The sequence below is a fragment of the Equus caballus genome, chromosome 15 (assembly GCF_041296265.1).
Source record: "Equus caballus isolate H_3958 breed thoroughbred chromosome 15, TB-T2T, whole genome shotgun sequence".
In the NCBI taxonomy this organism is placed as follows: Eukaryota; Metazoa; Chordata; class Mammalia; order Perissodactyla; family Equidae; genus Equus; species Equus caballus.
Window position 1 is genome coordinate 51,112,501 of NC_091698.1, and position 22,355 is coordinate 51,134,855.

At 37.6% G+C, this 22,355-nt stretch overlaps 1 protein-coding gene across 2 annotated transcripts in view; it reads right to left on the minus strand.

The window, feature by feature from the left end:
- Nucleotides 1-22,355, minus strand: part of MEIS1 (Meis homeobox 1) — a 132,192-nt gene that overhangs the window by 6,030 nt on the left and 103,807 nt on the right. For both annotated transcript variants that reach the window (XM_005599929.4, XM_003362985.5), the window contains exon 9: nt 17,459-17,535. In XM_005599929.4, the coding sequence (XP_005599986.1) occupies nt 17,459-17,535 (77 nt within the window). The remainder of the gene's footprint in view (nt 1-17,458; nt 17,536-22,355) is intronic.

Genomic DNA, 22,355 nt, shown 5'->3' on the forward strand with positions numbered 1-22,355 from the left:
AAGCGTCTTAATAAGTTTTTTTTACAATTTCTGTTGCCCCTCAAAAAGTGGCTGTCCACTGAAAAATTTAAAAAGTGGTTAATACAAGCTCTCCAAAGCCATGCTCATGCAATTTCTAACTCTTAAGATCCGTTTGTACTGCGTAATACTAAGAATTACATATCGAATACAGAAAATGAACAGGACGTGGTAGATACTGCAATAATAAATTGCTTTTAGTTCTCAGTTCAGATTTGAATATATTAAACACGAGCAGCACATAAAAAAATACAGTGAAAAGTTTAATAATGCACTATTAATAATTGAAGGATCCATAGTCGAGTGTGAATTCTAGTTTGTAAGTCTGCCCACTTCAGGAAGGAAAATAGTTCCTAAAACCAAACCATTAAATAGACACGGACAGATTTTTTTAAATAAAAATGTATACTTCATGACATTTTAAGATTCTCAATATCCTATATCCTTATGTTCTTTCATTATCTGAGAAATAATTAAAATAAATGATGAAACTGGAATCTAACTAAAAGGACATTGTTGGTGCTAGCTCTTATTGGCAATATATACCAGTTCTTATATATGAAGTCCCTGAACTGCTAATAAAAATACTTAAAACACAGATCTACAACAAATTATGTTGCAAATCAGGTTATCATTATCTTGTATAAACCATGGAAATTGGAATCATGTGAGCAGAAGGTTAGATTAATTCTCCATTCTCATTATAAGCACAGGTGTAGCACAAACACCATGTGAAATAACCAATTAAAATGAAAAAAAAAATCTGCTTTTTCATTAGCTGCCTTCACTGCATGACCAATTAGAAAATTATTTAATATTAATATTCTGCATATACCAAAAGTAATTTTCATAGTAACTAACATAGGTAAGAGAGCAAAAAAACAGCTCTTTATCTATGGTAGTGTTCATAATCTGCAGGCTCTTCAAGGGGAGGAACTCTGTCTGATAACTTTTTTTTAAAGCACTTTTAAAAACATAATATTTTATGGATGTGATTTGTACTGTTTAAAAATAGGAGGAGTGTTTTTAACAGATGAGAAGCTAAGGCTCAGAGAAATTAAGGTGACTTATTTGAGGTCACTTGTTAACCAAGAGATGTTAATAATTTGCTGAATGACACACAGCTGGCAAAACATAGTGAGCACCCGGGTCTCTAACATACTGACCGGAGCATGGCCACTACTGTGCCACCCATCTAGAATATTCCAGACTAAATAGATATCTAAAAATGAACTGGTTTTGAGCCAGTCACCACTGGCAACAGTCCTACTGTTGAGTCTGGGAACAAGCATGACTGAACATGTTGTAGATTGGGGATTCTGATGACTGTACTCTTTGTATATAGACGACAATAAGGTTACGGATAAGAAGATCCAGTGACTTGAGTTATCTGCATTCCAAAGCTTGCCTCCTTCACACCTAGACATTCAGACTTCCAAAGATCAGTTCATGATAACCAATTCAGGTTTGAATCCATGATTATTAAACCCATGGAATCATAGAAAACTTACAACGCAAGTTTGGACGAAGCTTTAACTTAGCTTGGTCACTGACATGAATCCCCTCTCTGATATGCCCACCAAGTAGATGGGGAGCCTCTGCTGGACTGTTCCTAATACCGCACTAGCCACCTTACCTGAGAGTCCACTCCGTCTGTGGGCAAGACAACTGTTAGAAGGTTCTGCCTTACTTGATCTAAAATTCTTTCACCAGTACAACTCCTTGGGGTAACTGAAACAATTCTAACCTCACTTCTTCAGGATGGCCTTTCAAATATTTAAACTATGGCCATCATGCCCCATAGGCTTCTCCTCTCTTCTCCCTAGGTTAAATATCTCTGATTATTAACAAGTTCCTTCTAGAATGTGAGTCCTTCTGGGATTTGGAGTCCATCCACCACTTGGGCCACTCTCTGCTCAGTATGCACAGACACATGTCTGTGTCCCTCTGAAAGTCTTCAGTGGACAAGACTAAATGCAGCTCTTCCAGGCCTGTTCTGGTCCCCATGTTGAGAGCAAGCACCTCACCACAGCCTCTTGGCTAAGGGCCCACAGGTCCTAGGTGCTATGTGCTTCTCTTTTGGTGGCAATAACCATTTCTGTTATTGACAACACAGATGTAGCCTACCTATAGGATATGTAGATATAAAGATGGGAATCCTTTCATTAAATAAAATAAAAATTTTAAAAACACTGAAAAATTAAGAACACCTAATCACTTTGTCTGAACCGTTTGACAGCATTAGTAAGTATACTTGGAGCTTCTCAGTTCTGAAAACTTTAATTTAAAACAAATTTTTTTCAAAATAATGAAGATGATCGATACATATAGAACATAATAAGCTCTCAGAATGTTACTGAATTATCATTCCTATACTTATATGAAACATACTATCTGAGCTCACAGTGGACATCTTTATCTAAAAATAACTAAGTAAACAGCAAAAGAATTCATTTTTTTAAAACAACATCACTTTTCAATCTTAAAACCTTCTCAACATTTGATTTTCTTTAGTGTGTTTTATCATTATCCTAGACTATCTTATATGTATTGTCTTTGGAATTATGCTACATACAGCAAAGCCATGTGTTTAGCTGGCTTCGGGATGAATTCAGATACACAACATTTTCCTTCTGGGCAAAGTAATAAAACGACATTCTTGCTCCTCCCACTATAAGTCAAACAGAGGTCAGTTCCCCCATCCCTGTATCTGTTTAAATAAACTGGTCCAGCTGTTTGTTTCTAAAACGCCCTTTGACCTTGTGTCTCATCCTCCCAGCTTTTGTGACAGAATGCTTTACTTTCCATTGTGGAAGATTCTAAATTATCAAGAATTTTCTAAACACTGAACCGAAAAAAGACCTTTAGATTTTATGTGAACTTACTTCCCTTCTTAAAACACTGTCATTTCAAGAAGCATCAGTAAAATAATCATTTTAAGCTCATATATGTGTGTGTTCAAATATATATCTATATTTATGTAGGAACACATAAATATATATTAGAGCTTCAACATAAGAAACTGTGTTTTCGAAGAGAAATAAACAAGAGAATGACAAAATTCCAGTTTGGATGTACAGTGAAAAACACATTTTCCAAAAACCACAAAACAGTTTAAGATATATATCCATGGAATACACACAATCTTTAGAATTTTCCATATTGATAAGACTTCTTTAAAAAGGTTTTTAGTTTAAAGGTGTAAAAACTTTTACAATTTTACAGTTGATGTCCAAACATTACAGCCCTTAAAACTCAGATGTTTAATGTCAGGAATACAGGACAACACGATAGTTTTTCTTACACATTAAAATATTTTCACACCTTAGTTTAATAGAATGTAGCTGGAATTCACCATAAATTGGACATTTAAAAAGGTCGGCTTTTTAGTTAAGTATGCTTTAAGGTTGGGAAACATCTTGTTTGCAATTCCATATTATATTCTGAACATCAAGGTATATGGTTTTTTTTAATCTCATTTTACTTTGAAATCTCAATTTTATTCTGTGAAGTACTTTTTAAGAACTGGACACCCTGTCGGCGATAGATGACTGAACTAGAGAAAGAATTCTTACGTTTTCTTTTTTCATAGAATCATGGATTCGAATTGCTTCCTGTGATGAAACTATCTCCTGTCTCAAAACAAGAAATTTTACAAAGAAGGAGAATGGATTGGTTTGATAGCTTTATTCTATGTCACAATAAACAGAGATGTATTTCTTTTTACCTAGTTATTTTTTAGGATTCAAGTCCTAATAAAGGGGAGTAGTGGGAGGTTGAAAGGGGAGCAAAATCTTCACAAATCTGAGACATGGGATCATCTAAAAATTAAATTTTGTTCTTTGTACTTTTTAAATAGGAATCAGACAAGCAATCAGAGAATGGGGGATGAATCCTGAGTTATGCTAAAAAGATAAACAGGAAGTTTTGTTTTATTCTTTCTTTTCTTTGCCCCCTCCATGTTTACTTATCATTAGACTTTTTAATTCTTTTCATTCTGCTGATTCCACCTATCTCCTTCCACTCTCGGCCTCTGGATACCTGCATGGTTTTCTGAGCAAGATCTAGTAGAACAGCTTTCTAAAGGTGACCTTTGTTCTTTTGTTTATCCTCCACTCCTTTCCTGGTAACTTCTCACAAAACTGGCTTGCTAAATTTAGTTTCGTCTTCGTGAGAACCAGGAGGGGTGAAAAGATCATAGTGGGCATCCTTCAGAACCAAAACACAAGGTACATTTGCCCAGTTCCACAGGCGACGGGTTCCACATAGCTTTGCCCTTGTCCTACACTCTTCTGTCCTCTGTCTTCCTTGTACGGTTCTCTGTAACACTAACAAAAGTAAGGAAAAACTACTCCCTCACTTTCAGAAATGGCATTTTCACCTTTACTCAATTAATTGTATTCCTCAGTGCATACCTCTACTTATTCACGGAGGATTAAGGAGGGCCCACATTTCGTTACTTCAGCGTGTCACAGCCAGCTCAGTGAATCACATAAAACCAAAATGTTGTTGTTTCTAAACAATGACATGACACTCAGTCATCCCCATAGTGCTTCTTGTCAACTAAGCATAAGCAGATAGTCAGCAGGAAGTTAGGTACTCATTTAAGTCTGGAGAAATAGCGTTTTATAATACCCTCCTTTGCCCAAGAAGCTAAAATGGTCAACTATTAAGAAAAGATTTCATTATATAATAGAATATGTTAGTAAAAATGCTTTCTATACCTATACTATCCATTAAATAAAGTATTAATTATAGTCATCTTTGATTAATATTTAGGTATAGTTAGGAATACCTACATATATATTTAAATAATAATAAAAATTAATACCATACATTCTTAAGTACCAGTGATTGCTGCATGCACTATTTTTTATTCAATTCAAAATAAACAGCATGTAAATATAATACTTAATTGATATATAACTCATTTTAGGTAATTCCTATAAATATTTTTATGGAATTAAGCCTTGTGAAAAATCTTCAAATTTAAAATTTCACGTTGGAAAGTAGTTGCTGAATTCCAGAATTTTGTTCTTTTTTCTATCCTATGAATTTTCTTGAGGCAGCATTTCTTTCAACTTTATCACAGTCATTTAAATAAAACTATATATACTACATTTTTTTAAAGTCAACATTTCCTTATAACTTTGAGGCCTGTTTTATAAACAAACCCTTCAGGGAGGGAGTTCTAGCTATCTCCCAAATAACTCTCTGTCCTTTTAAACAAAAAATCAACTTCAAGTTCTTTTGTTGGAATCCTTCCTTTTAGATTTACATTTGCTTAGTGGATTTAATGATCCATAACTGGCAGTCTTCAGGGTCCAAGCCTTCTACACTCCCTTTCTTTGTGAAATAAAATTCCATGAAACATGATTTTAAGACGCTCAAGAAAGTTGACTCAATCTCAAGTCAAACCTTATGAAATCATGTTTTTGGCACCTTCTTCTAGTTTCTCAACCTCCTCCAGGATCCGACAGTTCCAGGACTGCAATACATCATCTGTGTGTCTGACGGTGGGGGAGGTGACTGGACAGGAAGGGAGAAGGCAGCACATGCTCTGCTCTCCATCCACTCTAGAAACATAATACTGGAATTTGCTCAAATCGCAATAAGCTCATCAATCAGTGGTCTGAGAATGTTCCCCTTCTCTTGCAGTGAAGGGTGTATTTGTCAAATTACTTTTTAGAAAGAACTGAAGTTTTCTAAAACAATTAAGAAAGTTAATGACACGTAAAATTTTCTTTGAAGCAACGAGTGAAAAAAATCACAAATTAGTTGAAAATTATAATGCAAAGTAATAACAAAAGCCATGTACTATTTTGGACTTTAGATGTTGAAATAACTTTCAAATACTTCATCACTTGTTTCTATATTACAGAAAGTTTTCCTTGAAAGCAAATTGTAAAATGATGTTTTATTCTAAAAAATGTAAGCTTGCTAAATCCTTTAATCTGACCTGAATTCAAAGCAAGAGTGGCTCCCTTAGTTGGGGGGGGTCTCTATTTCTTTGGTTACTACCTGCTACCTTCTAGATCCCTAAAGCCCTAGGCTCCAAACTCAGTGGAATGAACAGTGGGATATATCACCAGACCTAGCTTAAGAAATACCCAACAGTTAAACAGATCGTAAGTATTTGACATTGACATAAAAATATCTTAAGTATCCATTGACAAGTATCCATATAAAGCACAGGTAACAAAATGGCATTCATAAAATATTTACTTAACGTGACAGACAATTTGCCATATTTGAGTTTGTATAACTTTACAAATATAAGAAAAATAGTGGTTTGCTTAAGGTATATGGCATTAAAATGATTATTAATGATTATTAGCACAATGTATAAGCAATAGGATAATCTAAGATAATATAGCAAAATCTCCTTTACTAACGAGAAAGCTAAAATAGGTATGGTAATATCTTCAAAGGGTAGATATGTTTCTTTGGCTTAAGCTGAATCATTTTTCATATAAATTCTAATTTTCCCACATTCACAAGAAGGCAAGAAAATTGTATCTAACGAAATATCCCCTAAACATTACAGGATAAATATACTTATTTAAAACAAATATTAATTTTCTGCCTAGCTCCATTATAAATAGGATGACCAGATAATTGAGCATCTAAGCTGGGGCATTTTGGAGGTAAAGGGATACTATTATTAATTATGCTGGGCAATAGGCATAAACCATGAGTGTCCTAAGCAGGTGGGGTGTTTGGCCACTCTAATGATCAAATACAGACTGCTTTTCCAAATAGAATTCCCCCTGAATGATCGGAACTGAAACCCTCTTGTGTTAGAATGGTGACTAGCCCCGGCATGCATAAGGTGTTCTAGAATCTTAGCGCCATCTTGGAGTATCTCTCAGCTCTTTCCTTTCTCTAGGATCTCTCTTCAGTTGCCTCTGCTCCCCAAGACTTCAATAACCAAAAACTTCCCAGCCCTAGTCTCCACTCATGCCAAGGGAGGTATCTCAAAACTTAGCTTGATTTCTCCTTTCAGCTCCTCACAGACTAGGCTACAGAACGGTGCAATGAAGATGACTTGACTTGAATGGAGGCCTGTGTCTATTCCTTAAAATGTTTGCTGTAACTTCTGTTTCAATTAGTAAACCTCGAAACCTAAGCTCTACATAATGAATATTAATATGTAATCTGCAGGCCCTTAAATACAAAGGGAACCACTTGTACTAAGAGGCAAAATTCTCTCAATTGAGATATATGACAAAATCTTTCAAATGAGGACAATAAAACTAACAAAATGACCTCCTCTTGGAACTAGTCAAATCTCTGAAAAATGTTTATGGTCATCTAAGTCACATTGGGGAAAGTTTGGAGAAGGTGCATTTCACTTCTGAGTTGCTATGCTTTTCTTTGAACATCACTCATAATTATTACGGTCAAAACCCTGGCCAAGGGTAAGGAGAGGTAGAGCGGTGTCTAGTGAGAAGAGTATGAGATCTGAGTAGGAAAACTGCCACTTCATAGTTCTGCAGTCAGAGTAGTTTTTAGGTGCTGGAATTGTGGTGAGCAAATGAGTTAACGTTTATGAAAAGCGCTTTGCAAATTGTAAAACCTAAGACAAGTGTTTGTTGGGACACTTGTACAAAAACTTGTACACAAATTCTTTGGTTTTTTTTGAGGAAGGTTAGCCCTGAGTTAACATCTGCTGCCAATCCTCCTCTTTTTGCTGAGGAAGACTGGCCCTGAGCTAACATCTGTGCCCATCTTCCCCTACTTTATATATGGGACGCCTACCACAGCATGGCTTACCAAGCGGTGCCATGTCCATACCTGGGACCCGAACCCATGAAGCCCGGGCTGCTGAAGCGGAATGTGCACACTTAACCACTGTGCCACCAGGCCGGCCCCTGTACACGAATTCTTATAGCAGCAAAAGGTGGAAACAACTCAAATGTCCATCAGCTGATGAATGGATAAACAAAATGTGGTACATTGATACAATGGAACATTATTCAGCCATAAAGAGGAATGAAGTACTGAGGATACATGTCACAACATGAATGAAACTTGAAAACATTATGCTAAGTGAAGTAAGCCAGTCACAAAAGACCCCATATTATATTATCACATTTATGTGAAATGCCCGGAATAGGGAAATCTATAGAGACAGAAAGTAGATTAGTGATAGGGTGGAGGATAGAAGTATGGGGGGTTGGTAATAGCTAAAGGGTACAGAGTTTCTTTTCAAGGTGGTGAAAATGTTCTAAAATTGACAGTGGACATGGTTGCAGGTATCTGTGAACATACTAAAAACCAGTGAATTGTACACTTTAAATGGGAGAATTGCATGGTGTGTACATTATATCTCAATAAAGCTGTTAAAAATAAATACATAATTGTGGAATGCAAAAGGCACTGGACTGGAAATCAGCCCCACCCTTGCCTCTAATTAGCAGCATAACATTGTAAGCCCTGGGCCTCATCTGTCAAATGATGCATAAAATCCCATCCAGGACTTGGATTCTGTCGTTCTGTAGCAGTGTTTCTAAAATTTTAATCCATTCTCCTTTTTGATAAACTTCAAAATCTCATATCCTTTTGTTATTTGCAATTTCAAAAGAAATAGCATGACTAAAATCAAAGTTAATTCTCAATATTTTTTTTTATACTACATTCACTCAAAATGATTCTGATATGTCTTTCTGGCCCCCCAGTCTCTCTCAGCTCCCACTTGGCCCTGAGGATGGGAATCCCTGCCATAACCTATTGCACTTTCCTTTCTGTAAACAGGACTGCCAGGTGACCAGCCGTGAGGGCTAAGATCTGACATCTTTGGCCACATACAGTTCTTTCCATTAGCTTTTCAACATCTCCTCCTCCCTGCCCTTTCCAAGTACATATGAACTCTGACCCCAACGAGGGATCGCATACAGTCAGCCATAGCAGATGTCCTAGTGATACAGGCCAACAAAACCCCTCAACAGGACAGCAGCCCTTAAAACTATTGGTTTACATTCAAACTAGTATCCTAGAGTAGAAAATACTGGAAACTTAAATATCTATATTTTAAATCATGATGCATTTAATTCCACCCCCAGGCAATATACTATTCTTGAGAAATAATGACTTTACCAACATTAAGTCAGATCTCTCCAATGACAGGGAATTCATTTTTGAGCTTAAGTTACATTTGGAATCCAAGAACGATTATCCCCCCAGACCTGAAACAGTTAATGTGTTTGAGAAAGGAAATATTTTTTTCCCTTCCTCAGCGATCAGATCTACTCTTGTGAGGCATTAAGCCCCTTAGTCACATTGGTTAAGAGGGTGAAAAGGAAAAGGGAGCTCTCAAGGATGGGTCCAGCTGAAGGTCTTTTGTTTATTTGTTATTGTTCAGGTGTCAAGAGCCTGAGAGAGTTTATTTCCCATATTAGTGAGTCAGACTTAAAAGCCTTGTAGGGACGGAAATAAAATAAAGAGGAAAATATCAAGGATGATGAGGGCATTGAATAGGATTGCCCTATATTTACCAAAGTTACAGGTACCCTTGGTATTGGAGGGGTTTTTCTATTTGCTTGTTTTGTTTGGAACATTCTCTTTCCCCTTAAAAATTAAAAAAGGAGCTAAACAAAACCCTAAGCACGAACACGAAGCTGCAGGCTTTCACCCATTGGAGCAATGCAGACCGGATCCGAGACAATGTTTGCCCTCAGAAACACTTCCTGCCCTCATGCCCCCGGCTCCACTCCAGTTTGGAGAAAATTGTTTTACTCAACAAGGAGGCCACGTTTGCCCCATTTTTTAATATTCCAGGCTGACTTTTTAACCACTCCGAAATGCTGTTTGTTTTATGTCGGCGCAGCCTGAAGCAAGCTGATGATGTAAGTGAGAGCCGAGAGGGGGTCTCTGTGGGCACAGCTCGGTGCTTCACTGCTCAATGGTTAATCACCCAACACCAGTCTCAGCAACTGTTGACACAAAATAGGTGGAGATCAGGTCTGTGCAAGCAGAAAATACCAGGAAGGCAAACTCTATGTAAACACACTTAAGACAGATTTGACAAGAAGAGACCTAAACCTGACTTGCTAGGAAACTCCTAACGTCTAAAAAGCTTCAATGTCCCTCTCCGCTGAGGTGGTTTCCTTTGAGAAGAAAAAGAGTAACATTTTAAAAACCAAAATACGTTTACAGAAGACAGCTGAGACAATTTGTCCCCTTGATTCGCACAGCGTGAGTTTCAAATCTGCTCCTACATGCAGGATTTATGTAACGTAATACAGTTCTTCCGCGTATACCTTGAGGAGAGCCAAATGAGAGAGAGGAGGGGGAGAAAAGCCCCAACTAGTGCATGCAACGACAACTCACAAAGTTATTTCTCTTGACGTATGAAACTCAGGGAAAGAAGCAAACGGGTAATGCTTAAACAGTCTTTTAATCTTATCTAACTGACACCTGACAACCTATTACTTATAGATTATTAATGCACCCACTAAAAAGTTTGTCATGTACAAAATTACTAGAGAAAAAGATTAAACGCCTGAGGAAAAAACAAATTTTGCTATAAAATAACATCAGAAATTTCAAGACTATTATCTGTCATGCCATTCACAGACTCATAGCACACTGCTAAAAACAACTGATTTATCTTTATTATGAATCCTAAAATGACAGCACACATGTTTTCCATGTCTTGTGATAATGTTTAATTTCATCTAGTTTTTATTTTACAGAGCTTGATTTGCTTACTTAAGATGAAGAAAAGTAATAAGTTTTCAATTAATTTTTCTGGGTCTCTCTTTACCAAAGGACTTGGGCTGTTTTTCCACTCCTTGTGTAAAGCTGGAATCAGAGTCAGTTTCGGAACATTCGCCTCGCTTCTCTTTGGTTCTCATTATTATACGGTCTAGAATATCAGAGCTGGAAGAGGCTTAGAGTCCTGCTCGTTGGTCCTACCTGTCCATTTAAGGCAGAGGAAGCTGTTGGCCCCGGAGATAAAGTGACCTGATCAAGGATACACATGTAATTGGGGAGGACTGAGGAAGACAGATGAAATGTTTTGACTCCAGATGTGCTTTCCCCTGCATGTTCCCTCCCCTTACTCGCTCTGTGCGAATTGCATGCTGTCCAGAGGCTTGCACGGGAATGTGTTCCCTAGCCACCTGTGGATGGCCGGGCTCTTCCCCCTTGCCTGTGATGCCTCTCCGCCCCCTCGCCTCCCAAGCTCTCTGCAAGTACACGGGAGTCAGGTCCCGCTCTGCCAGCTTTGCGTGACACGCAAGGAGTTCTTTCCATTTTTCTGACCAGATACTTGTGCCAAAACACTGTAAACAACAAATCTGGCTTCATTAGGACTTGCAACAAGTCCTGCTGACCTACACACCAGGTTCAAAGTCAACCACCAAGCCACTGGTTTCATTGCCTTGAAAGGGATCACAGATATTCAGAAGCATTGGGTCTGCGATGGATATATCAGCCTCCCAACTCACTCAGCTCTGGGCCTCACTCAAACTCCCACCCTAAGTGGTCCTAAAATACTTCCTCAGCTTGTACCGACACTCAGCTTCGAGCATCACACTCTTGTCCTGTCCTGAAAAACTCAGAAACTATCCGAATGCTGACTGGAGGAGAAACAGGGGTTACACAAAAGAGTATTTAGACTTTCAAATCCACCTTCACACATCCCATACCTTCCTGTTTCTCTTCTCCCTCAGACTCAAGGTCCCGTGGTAGAAGCGAAAAAGTCTTTCCATGCAGCGCACTGGGCCAACACCTACCCCTTCCTAAGGGGTTTCCATCTTTCACCGTATTAACGATGTGATTTAACACAGCGGGGGAAAGCTCTGAGTAAACTTATGGTGTAAAACTTCCAACAAGGTATATTTAACAGACTGCAGAGTCATTTTCAAAGAGGATTGTTTGCTGGAAATTTTTAAAACCTGCAGACAAAGGCAACGTCTCTGTTGAACTCCTAAGACTCTCTGACATGACAATACCTGAAGGTTTCTACAGTCACAGCTCTTTTCCCTGCAAGCTATTTGCTCAGCTTTCCTAATAATACCCTGCCTGCCTGGCACCTCGCCAGCTCTGTCTCAGGCAATATGCAAGCTAAACATTTTTTGACTGATTTCAATATTTTCTTATGAGCAACTAGACAGTATTTTATCTAGTGAGTATTACTGATTGCTATAATCTAAGCCCAGAGTAAGCGCCTGTAAAGGTAATATTATTAGAATTGACACTCAAGGTGAAAAGCGTAGCAATTAACTGTGGCTTGGAGAGCAGCAACCCATTCTGAAACGTGCTGGAGAGTTATTCTGTTTATATTTCTCGTTCTTTGAAAAATACTGCACCTGTTACTCCATTGATCAACCAGGAAGTCTATCTTAAATGTAGGTCACACTTAAATTCTCAAGAGAAAAAGTTAACCACCTGCTTAATAAAATTACCTGTGTGTGTGAAGTTGTCCCATCCCTAGGTGATTCCCAGGCAGGGAAAATCGCTAGACACCCTGTACTTTCATTTCGTAGCTGAATAGCAAACAAATGACCCAGTGCTTCTTGCACGGTGCGCTGTTTTTTACATCTGTTTTCCTTGCTTTTGTGCCATGCCTCTGTTTAGCTTTATTGACAAAACAATCTGTGCCTAATGTTTAAACAACATCTGTAAAATGTATTATTAAATTATGTTGGAAGAAAAAGGAGAGCAATGCTATGAAACCCTATGACCCCCTATTGATTTTTAGATCACAGAAGTTGAAAGGATAATTTGTGAATGTTTTAACATTTACATCTGCACAGGTACCTATATTTATAGAATCTTTGATTACTTATAAAAGTATTTGCTACATTATTACCATAACTCAGAAAGCAACCTGACCTTTAACTGTTGAATCTGTTTATTATGATAAGGGAGATCCTATTTTTTAAAAATAAGTTTACATTTTTACCTGCTAGCAGCATAAATCTCTAAGGATAACATACTTTTTTTCCCCACTAGTAATAAATGGGAAGTGACTCCTCAATGATTTGCCATTTGGAAGGCAATAAACGAAGTAACTAGGAAGATCTGGTGTGTGTACTAAATCTGAGAACCGTAGAGCTGGGATAGTTCTGTGAAGTGTCACCTCAGTTGTTAGGATGCTCCCTGGCATTTTATGCACCCCATTGATGGAGAGCGATTTTTCTCTCTGCATACATACTGTATTTCACATACATGATGTATTTTGCACCTAAATCCATATTGCCTTCTTAGAACATAAAGGAATAATCGTTTAACTTTAGGTCTTAATGGGAAAGTGTTTGGATGAAAAGTAGTAAACAAAGAAACTGTAAAATTTATTCAATCCACCCTTGGCTAGACCTCCGCTGAGGCAGAATGTGTCTGCGGCGTGCAGCAAGTAAGATACACTCACAGGCACAAGTTTTCATCACACAGAATTCCCAGGTCTGCAACACTGCAGTGAAAACGTATAAGGGAGTTTTTATTTGAGCATTCTACACTCACATTTTCAATAAAAAAAAAACCAAGTTGGTGTATTCAGGAGAAAACAGAACTGAGTATTGACTTTGTGTGTGTGTATAGGTGCTTTCTTTAAAATTCCACCTAAACATTTAAAGACCTAAGTAACCATCTAATCTCAAAACTTAAGAAGTTTCTGCTTAAACGACTAAAACATTGAACATATTAGTAATGTTTTCACTGCTGATATAACAGAAGTATTTGTCACAACTACAACAACGATGAAAACACAAAGATGAAAGCCCCAAATGTTATTATTTATCAACTTTGGATCAAATCATAATTGGGAGTGTGGGGGAAAAGGAAGAAGAATACACACATTTATAGCACATATTATATTTCAAAAATCATCATGCTGTAAATCTAAGTCCATCACAGCATGCTAGATTGAAATATTGAGGCAATTAGTTACGGAAGCTGATTTTTAAAATAACATGCAGTTACCTTAAATACTTAATTTAGGTAAAAATATTTTTGTATATTTTGTGTAACTATTTACATAATTGCCTCAATTCTCAAAAAAATTATTGGCATAGACTTGTCCTACAGTGTCTCATCTAATAAATTTTGCATTTCACCCCAAGGCCCCATTCTTACAAGTAATGAGACCAACCATTTTAAGATTCCTCCCCTCTGTTTTCATTCTGACAAGTAGACCCAATGTAAGAGTTACAATGGTGATTTCTTTTACTCCAAATTTTCTCTTAATTAATCAAATCTGTCTTGCTGTTTTACATTTAGATTTTCCCTGCAGTCTCTTCTCCTTTCCAATCCCATGTGCTTTGGCCTTAGTTATCCAAGGCGGGTAGTATATTTCACTTACGTGAATTAAAGAAGTGTAAAATTAGTTCAGCAAGAGATTGAAAGAACTGTTACAATGCACCAAACTTCTCTCATCTCATTTTTCAGTCAAAACTTAAAGCTGCATCAGCCAGAGTTTCTATGACAAGCTAACAGCTAGACACGACTATGTATTTTTCACTTTCCCATTGTCTATTTCAATATACTATGCTGCTGCCAATAATTATGACTGATCTACACCCAACCTGCCCTTCAGCATTTTCTTAAATCTCTTCAACAGTGACTCATCGTTCGTACAAAATGTACATGTGTGTTAACAAGTTTTAAGAAATCCAACAAGAAAGAAACGTTTTTTAATGTTGTGGCTAAATGAAGTGAAAGGGAAATTCTAAATTACTAGTGAAGATTTAGTTTTTTAATTATTATTTCCAGAAGGAAGCACCTTGGGCTTAAGGCTCAATACAGGAAAAACGTTTACAAGCTCTCAAAAAAGCTTTGTGTAATTTTTTATTATGGCAAAGTAAAATGAAAACCACTGAGTGGTTATGCTGCTTTTTAGTCTTCACGTACGCCATAGTTTAAGATTCCCTGACATCTTTGGTTTCAATATGATACTGTCTGGGTTTCCCCGTTTTTGTATCATATTTCCTACTCAAAACCTAAAGAAAAAGAAATCTATTATCAGTTCCCTAAAAGGAGAAGGTTTGGACGAAAATTAATAGACCATTAAAAACTCAAATGAAACGTGGGAATGTCATTATTCATCAAACTTAAGAGAAACAATCTCTTTTACAACTTTTAGTTACTTGAGGGAAATTCTCCACCACAAAGAAAGCTGTTAGAGTTGAAACAGTTGCCAAGTGTAAAGCAATGAAGCCCAAGCAGAAGTCACTTCTAACTCCCTATAGGAGTAGAGAGAACTCACGCACACCACACTATTATTTATCAATTTTGGATCGAATCATAATTGGGAGTTCGGGGGGAAAGGAAGAAGAATACATACATTTATAGCACATATTACATTTCAAAAATCATCATGCTGTAAATCTAAGTCCACCACAGCATGTGCCAGTTGAGAACAGAATTGGGTTTAAATCCCACATAAGTGAGTAAAAGTGATTTTAAGTTATGGACCTGTGCAGAATTGGCGTGAAATTTAGAGTAAAGTCTGCAAATACTTTGAAAAATTATTATATGCTATGTATTAAAACTTTTTTAAAGGTCTTTTTGTTTCCCCTTCTAATTGCGAAACCAAGGAAGTCAAATTGTGATCGCTGTGCAGAGAATCTAGGAAAATGACAATTGCAGACGGCTTGGTGTCACAGGAATGCCTGCCTGCCCCAGCCTCCACAGCAAATATCCCGTAAGTCTGTGCACCTTTGGAAAGCAACTTCTATTGGAATCTGTTCTCTGGTGATGATGTTTATAGACGGAATTTGCTAGCAACCCTGGGGAGGAAGAGAGATGACAGGTGTGACAGATCACCTGTATGGCAGTGCCTTTGCCTTCCTTAATTAGAGCTCGCTCTGCCACTCCTTGGCCCTCAAATGGGAATATTTCCCAGGGAAGTACGACATTTGTACAACCTCCATTGTATTCAGATTGGCTCACCATCTGTTTAACTTTGAAAATATATATGAATTTAGGTGGACATGCAAAATTGATAGTCTATCCTATAATAGCACCCAGAATGATTTGAAAGAATAAGTTCAAATATGTACAATCAACAGTCTTGAAAATTAAGATACAGTAGCAGATAAAAATAAGCAAACAAAAAAACCTCGGCAGTGACACAACGCCTGGTAACATTTAGATATAGCACGTCTTCCCTTCCTACCCTACCCACTTGACTAGGAGGGCTGCAAAAATTGATCTCCCAGGGCTGTGGGAAGGTCATAGAAATTGATAACCCTTACAAGTAATGCTTATGTGAGTCTGTCTGTGTCTTGCAGATAGGGCACTTTGTAAATTAATCCTCCAAAGGCAAATATATTGTAAGTAGCTTGTTATCTCTAAAATACTAAATTGAAGAATACATGGGATTATATTGACAGAAATTACATTTTCTGTAATGGGCTTTAATATATCTGAAATCTCTCCCAAAGGCTCCCGGGCTCTCTAACAGAGAAGAGTCTGTTAATGCAGGTGCAATGGACATCAAGAACAAATTTATTCCCCAAAATGGATTAGGCCATGTAATCAGAGATGCTGTAATATTAATCTTTGACACTTAGTGAACAGAAAGAAATACTTCTGTCTGCAAACTAGCATTCCCAGTTCTCCTCTTTCTTCAACCAGGCTCTGGGCCCTTTCTGGATTTTACTTCAAAGAGGATAAAGTTTCCCCGTCATAAACACTAATCTAAAAATATTAGGACAATTAATTAGATACACTTAGTTTTAGAGGATATTGGATTTCGATACCCTTCAGATATGACACTAGCTCACGGTGATTATGTGAACCTGGCTTTCAGCACACTCACAAAGGGTAATAAATCATACTTTCTCAAAGCCTCGTTGCCACACCGCCGTACATTAAGTCAGAAGATTGTTGGCTGGTTCTTGGTACATAATCTCAGCTTCCCCCCAAATCAGGAATTTACACACTTATCTAGAAACAATATTGCACGCCCTGAGATACATCAAGTTTTGGATAGCTTCAAAGTAGAAACATAAATAATTTCTCCTTTTCCATAGATGAGAGACAAGAGGAAAAGGGGAGACTCCTTGAAGGCATAGCCTTAACAGAATCTAACTGAATTTATTCATGAATTTCAAACCTGACTGATATGTGATGGTGGATTTTCTTGTTTCCTAGAAAATAGGATGATGGCATTCTTTCTATCCTTTATCCCGAAGGGTAAAGAAAGCCAGAGAGAGAGATTTACAGAGCCATGGTGAATGTGAATTAAACACTTACTTAAACCCTACCTAAAATCTGTCCATCTATAAAGGAGAGGGGCAGCAATACAACAGTTCTCCTCCACACCAGCAAGTGCTCTCACCCATCAGTCCACAGCTCACTTTCACCTTTGCATCAACAAGTCACCAGGGAAAACAGGGACAACTGGGTGTGTCTTCTCAATGCAAAACATTAGCTGCAGGTTGCCAGAGGGGAAGCGGATGGTGTTTAAACACAAAGCCAAATTACTTACCAGTTGTTCACTTGAAGGATGGTGAGTCCCGTGTCTTGTGCCAACTGCTTTTTCTGTTCTTCAGAAGGGTACGGGTGCTGAAAGAGAACAAAAAAGCTGGGTGAATGCACATAGACTTTGGACAGATAATATCTTCCGTATCATATATCAGGTGCACTGCTAGGGGCTAGGGACTCAGTAATAAATACATATGCTCTGTAAAAAAAAAAAGATGTGTACGTCAGGCAATATTTAGGCTATTTTGTCAATAACTTAAGTGTCTAGTGAAGTCTATAATTAAAGGTAAAAATGCTGAGGTGTGTCACTCTTATTAATGGAATACTACATCATCTAATTAATGGCAGTAAAAGACAAGCCAATTACAAAGATTAGTGAAGTGTAGAAATAGCTACTTAGGATACTTGCAGAACCTTGATACTGAGTTCATCCTTTAACAGGTTTATTTGTTGCAAACACAAAAAGTTTAATATGATATTCACTGTACTTTACAGGATTAAAATAAGGACAAGCCTTGTTTGACCATACAAAAGTATACAAGCTTGATGTAATATTTTTACAGAACCATGGATTTCTGAAGTTGAACCATTTGGACCAGCAGTCTCAGCTATGGTTCTCACTAGTTAAGAACCTTGTTATGACATCGTCCCTCCAAAACACCATATTGCCAGACACAAACGTCAAAATTAAAGTAGGTATATTTTTTTAAAAACCGCTATTCATTTTATCTCTTCTGCAAAGCACAAATAAAATTCAACCAAAGTTAGTTTCCATATCTGAATGTCAACACATGCTAGGATTCTGAACACAGGCCAATATAAGGTCAAAGAGCAGCATATTTTGCATGCTAAGGACAAGCCCAGCTATGTTCCTCATGAGTTAGAGTGGATAAAAAAGTATCACGGGATTAGATAATAAAATGAAATCCATTTTAGGTCTTGTAAGAAATCCAAGAAGGTCTTGTAAGAATGTTTAGAATTCTACTGAAATCAGTTTGGGCACAAATACCTTCTGCTCAGTAGTCAACTCTATCTAAATTTGAAATATACCTTTCTAAAGAGGGGGAGGCGCTGAGGACATGGTTTCCATCTGTGGAGACACTGGCTATGTTGAAACACTGTATCCCAATAAACTCCCCAAGATAAAAATTGTTCTGATAGTCAACCTTCTATTTTTCTATGAATGGGAAAGGGCACCCCTAACTCTCAAATTAACTATCTGTGCCATTGGAAACTAAATTCTGGTCTGTCGAATGTTAATTAACACAGCTTTTAATCTCATTAAAAATGTCTGAGTAAATGCTGAGAAGGCTTGTTAATGACCACTTCAGTTCTCTTATATATAAGTTTAAATATGTTCTATATGGATACACATGGGATTTGTTTGCAGCAAGCAGCGATGTAGCAATTTTTCCCTTAAGCATTGTCTTTGATTGTCACTTAATCAATAAATACACAATTAGAATAAGGTTTTGCTTTCATGGAATATAGTGCCTTTCTCTAAAGAGCTCCAAGTATATCACAGACAGGATGGTAATTAATCCCCATTATATCCCTTTGAGGGACATAAATGGAATCTATTGCCCCTCCTGTTTGAAAGGTGAGGAAACTGGCCAGGGGAAGGCATGGTCAGCAGCGACACGACGCTGTGATATTTCCTGCTTCCCTTCCAGTGTCTCAGCCTCACCATGACCCAAGGATGTGGCAAACGCCTTTCATAACTCTAATCATATCCCTTGCTCACAAACCTCCAGACTGCTTACTGCAGCCTGGAAGTCCCGCCACCACCCAGCCCTGCTCACCTCTTGGACTGCATGGCCTTCCTCATCCCCACCCCACCCCTCTGCCCAGCCACACAGTCCTCCTTTCTGTTCTTCCAACATGCCAGGCTTGTCCCTACCACTCAGGCTCCCGCTCCAATGGCACTTTCAGGTCTCAGCTCCAATGCTAAGCCTTTCCCACTCTCTACCAACCCGCCTTATCACTCTCCCATCAGTCTTTTTCTTTTTTCCCTAATAGCAAGCATCACTCTGTGAAACACCTGTTCTGATCGTTTGTTTCCTTGTTGTTGTGTCTCTTCCCACTCATTTAGCAACTCTGAACTCTGTGCCTTTCTCCTTCACCATCCTCAAAACCCAGACCAGCACATAACAGGAAAGAAATCAGTAACTATTTGTGAAACCAAGGAATGGCTATGGTTTGCCATGATCCACTGAAGCTCTCCACTCAGATGCAACATCAAAATGTATAATAAATTTTTTTCGAAGCTCACAGGAAATATAAACAACCCAATTTGAGATCCACAACAGTCCTTTCTCTTACTTCATTCCTAAAAGTGACGCTGATCCACTCTTTTCAAATAAAAGTATATAAACTTCTTAATAGGCTAAGATTATAGGTGAAATCACCTTATTCAACATAATGACAGTCATCAGAACCAAAATCTCATCATTGGCTACTGAGCTAGAAGCAATCCATTACCCTAAGGTTTAAAACATAACTCCTGCTGCAGAAAGGTTTGCCACACAATACAAACCAAATGAATCTTTTATCCTCTGAATAGAATACTGAATTTGAAGGTTTGATATATAGTAGTTTTATGTCTACACTAGCTGAAGAATTGTACATAGGTATAGGGACTCTATTAGATTACATAAATTATGTTGCCATTCCATGACTATGAGACTTTGAACAAGGGACAACTTTGCGAATACTCAATTTTGTCATCTGGAGTTCTAAGATCCATCAAAGTTAAAGGTTACCCAGGCTAGCCATTCTTCCAGAATATAAGCCTAATTTTGAAATATGCAAATTTTAGCATCTAGCTGTTGGCAGTATTTGCCATATATAGTTATAGACTGACATACACAAGTAGTTTCCAATCTACGTTTTCAGTAATTTTATTTGTTTACAGTTTTGCGGGTCCTATAGGAATATTTTTCAGTGATTTTCAGTAGAATTAATAAATATGTCAACAATCTCTCTTCATTACAGTTGGATGGTGAAAACTTTTGCCCTTTCTTAGTTGTCTTAACATTGTGACCAGAACTGGATAAAAATTAATATTTATGCCATTTACCTTTAGTTACTTTGAAAATTGAGAATTGTCACAGTCTTTTATTTGTGCTGTGTTTTCAAGAGTATTTTTGCATGCCTGTTTGTGAGCAAGTTTTACATCCATTCTTAGAAAGCAAATGGAATTCACATTTTATTTATGCAAGTGGTGTCAGGAAAATTCTCTTTGGATCATTAAAATTACCTGAATCATTATAGCTTCAAAGAGCAATGACGTGACCCTCAAAATTTCAGTGCAAATTTGGATTGTTCCTTCACATCATGCCGTTTCTGATTTCATAATTTAAATATCATAAAATGAGAAACTTCTCCCCTTTTTTTCCTCTGTCACTTTTCATGTGATCTGATTTTAAGTAATTGGAACAAACTGTGTCTAATTTCATGCAGCATAATTGCTAGGCAGCCTCAAGCAATAGAGACCCAGCACTCTGTCTCCATTAAACAATTTTCAGTTGTTCGGGATATATTTTTTTAATAGAATGAATGAGCCTGGATGAAATTAAATGTCAGAATAATCTGGTCATTGTTAAAGGGGGTAAAGGTATCAACAAAATTCCTAAACTGTCTATGGAAGGTCAACTGAATGTTTTCTTTTTCTTATAGTTCTTGGCCTTGGTGTCCAGAAAACTTTCAATTCCTTGAAAAAAATCGATAATTGCTAGAGTCACATGAAACCCATGACTTTAGGTAGTTAATCCTGAGTCAACCAAAAATTCACAAAGAAGTAGGTTTTTTAACTGAAATCCAATGTTTAAATATCTTAAATTCTATGCATCTTTACTAGATAAGCTTTTTGTGGATAGTATGAGTTATTCCTTTGTAGATGTAAAAAAAAATGACTTGACAAAAACCCAATACACCACAGGCAAGACCGCTTTAAAAACATTCAAACCCTGTTGCCTTCCACCCACAGGGCTAGAGAGGCCACAAGATGGGCAAAGGTAGCCTTCATTTTACAAAAGAGATGAAGAGAAGTCCCATTTTAGGAAGAAATGGGAAATTCATTCCAAACCATCGCAACGAAGGGCCTAGGTCACCCCTTGCCATTCTCCTGAACACCTTTGCTATGACTGCATCTAAAAGGCAAGGACACTAGTTTAAGAAAGATCAGTAGGTTCTTGTGAAGGAAAGACGGATTGCACTTGCCAGATAGACCAATCAACCTAATCACTTTGGGATATCAAAGCAAATTTGACCACAGTCCAATAGACAGTGACGGGAGACCTCGCCTTTGTTGTGTACATTAGCCTCATGCCATTATCTCTTAAAAGCTTAATTATTTGCAAACAATTGATCAAGATGGGAATTTGAGAAAGGATATGCAAGGGCCACTGGGAGAACTGCAACGCATTAAGAGAGCAAACAAAATTACCTTTAGATCTTACAATAAGAATTAACGATTGAGACGGGAGAGCTCGGCAGTGCAGTAGCTGCAAGGGTTCTTTCTTGAGTGTTTCCCATTTGATCTGCATTAACACCTCAGGAATGAGTGAAAGCCATAAAACAGTGATTATGTATGGGTAAAGCTGACCCTCCCTTCCAGCATTAAACCTGCACACATGTATTAGGCTAGCCTCGCCGGGAAGAGAAGAGATGCTGGACTCAAAGGGAAAATAAGTGGCTTGTGGGCAGTGGAACTCCAGCTAAAGGAAATAACTCACAAAATAATCACCCTTATTTCAATAATCAATGCCCTGCCTTCTCCTTTCCAGGATAAATCTCTTGCTGAAATATAAACCGTTTGCCACTCCTCTTGTGTTTCTGGATCTGCAGATCAACTTCTAATAATGGCCTAGTATGGCAGTGATTGCTTAATAACCCCATCA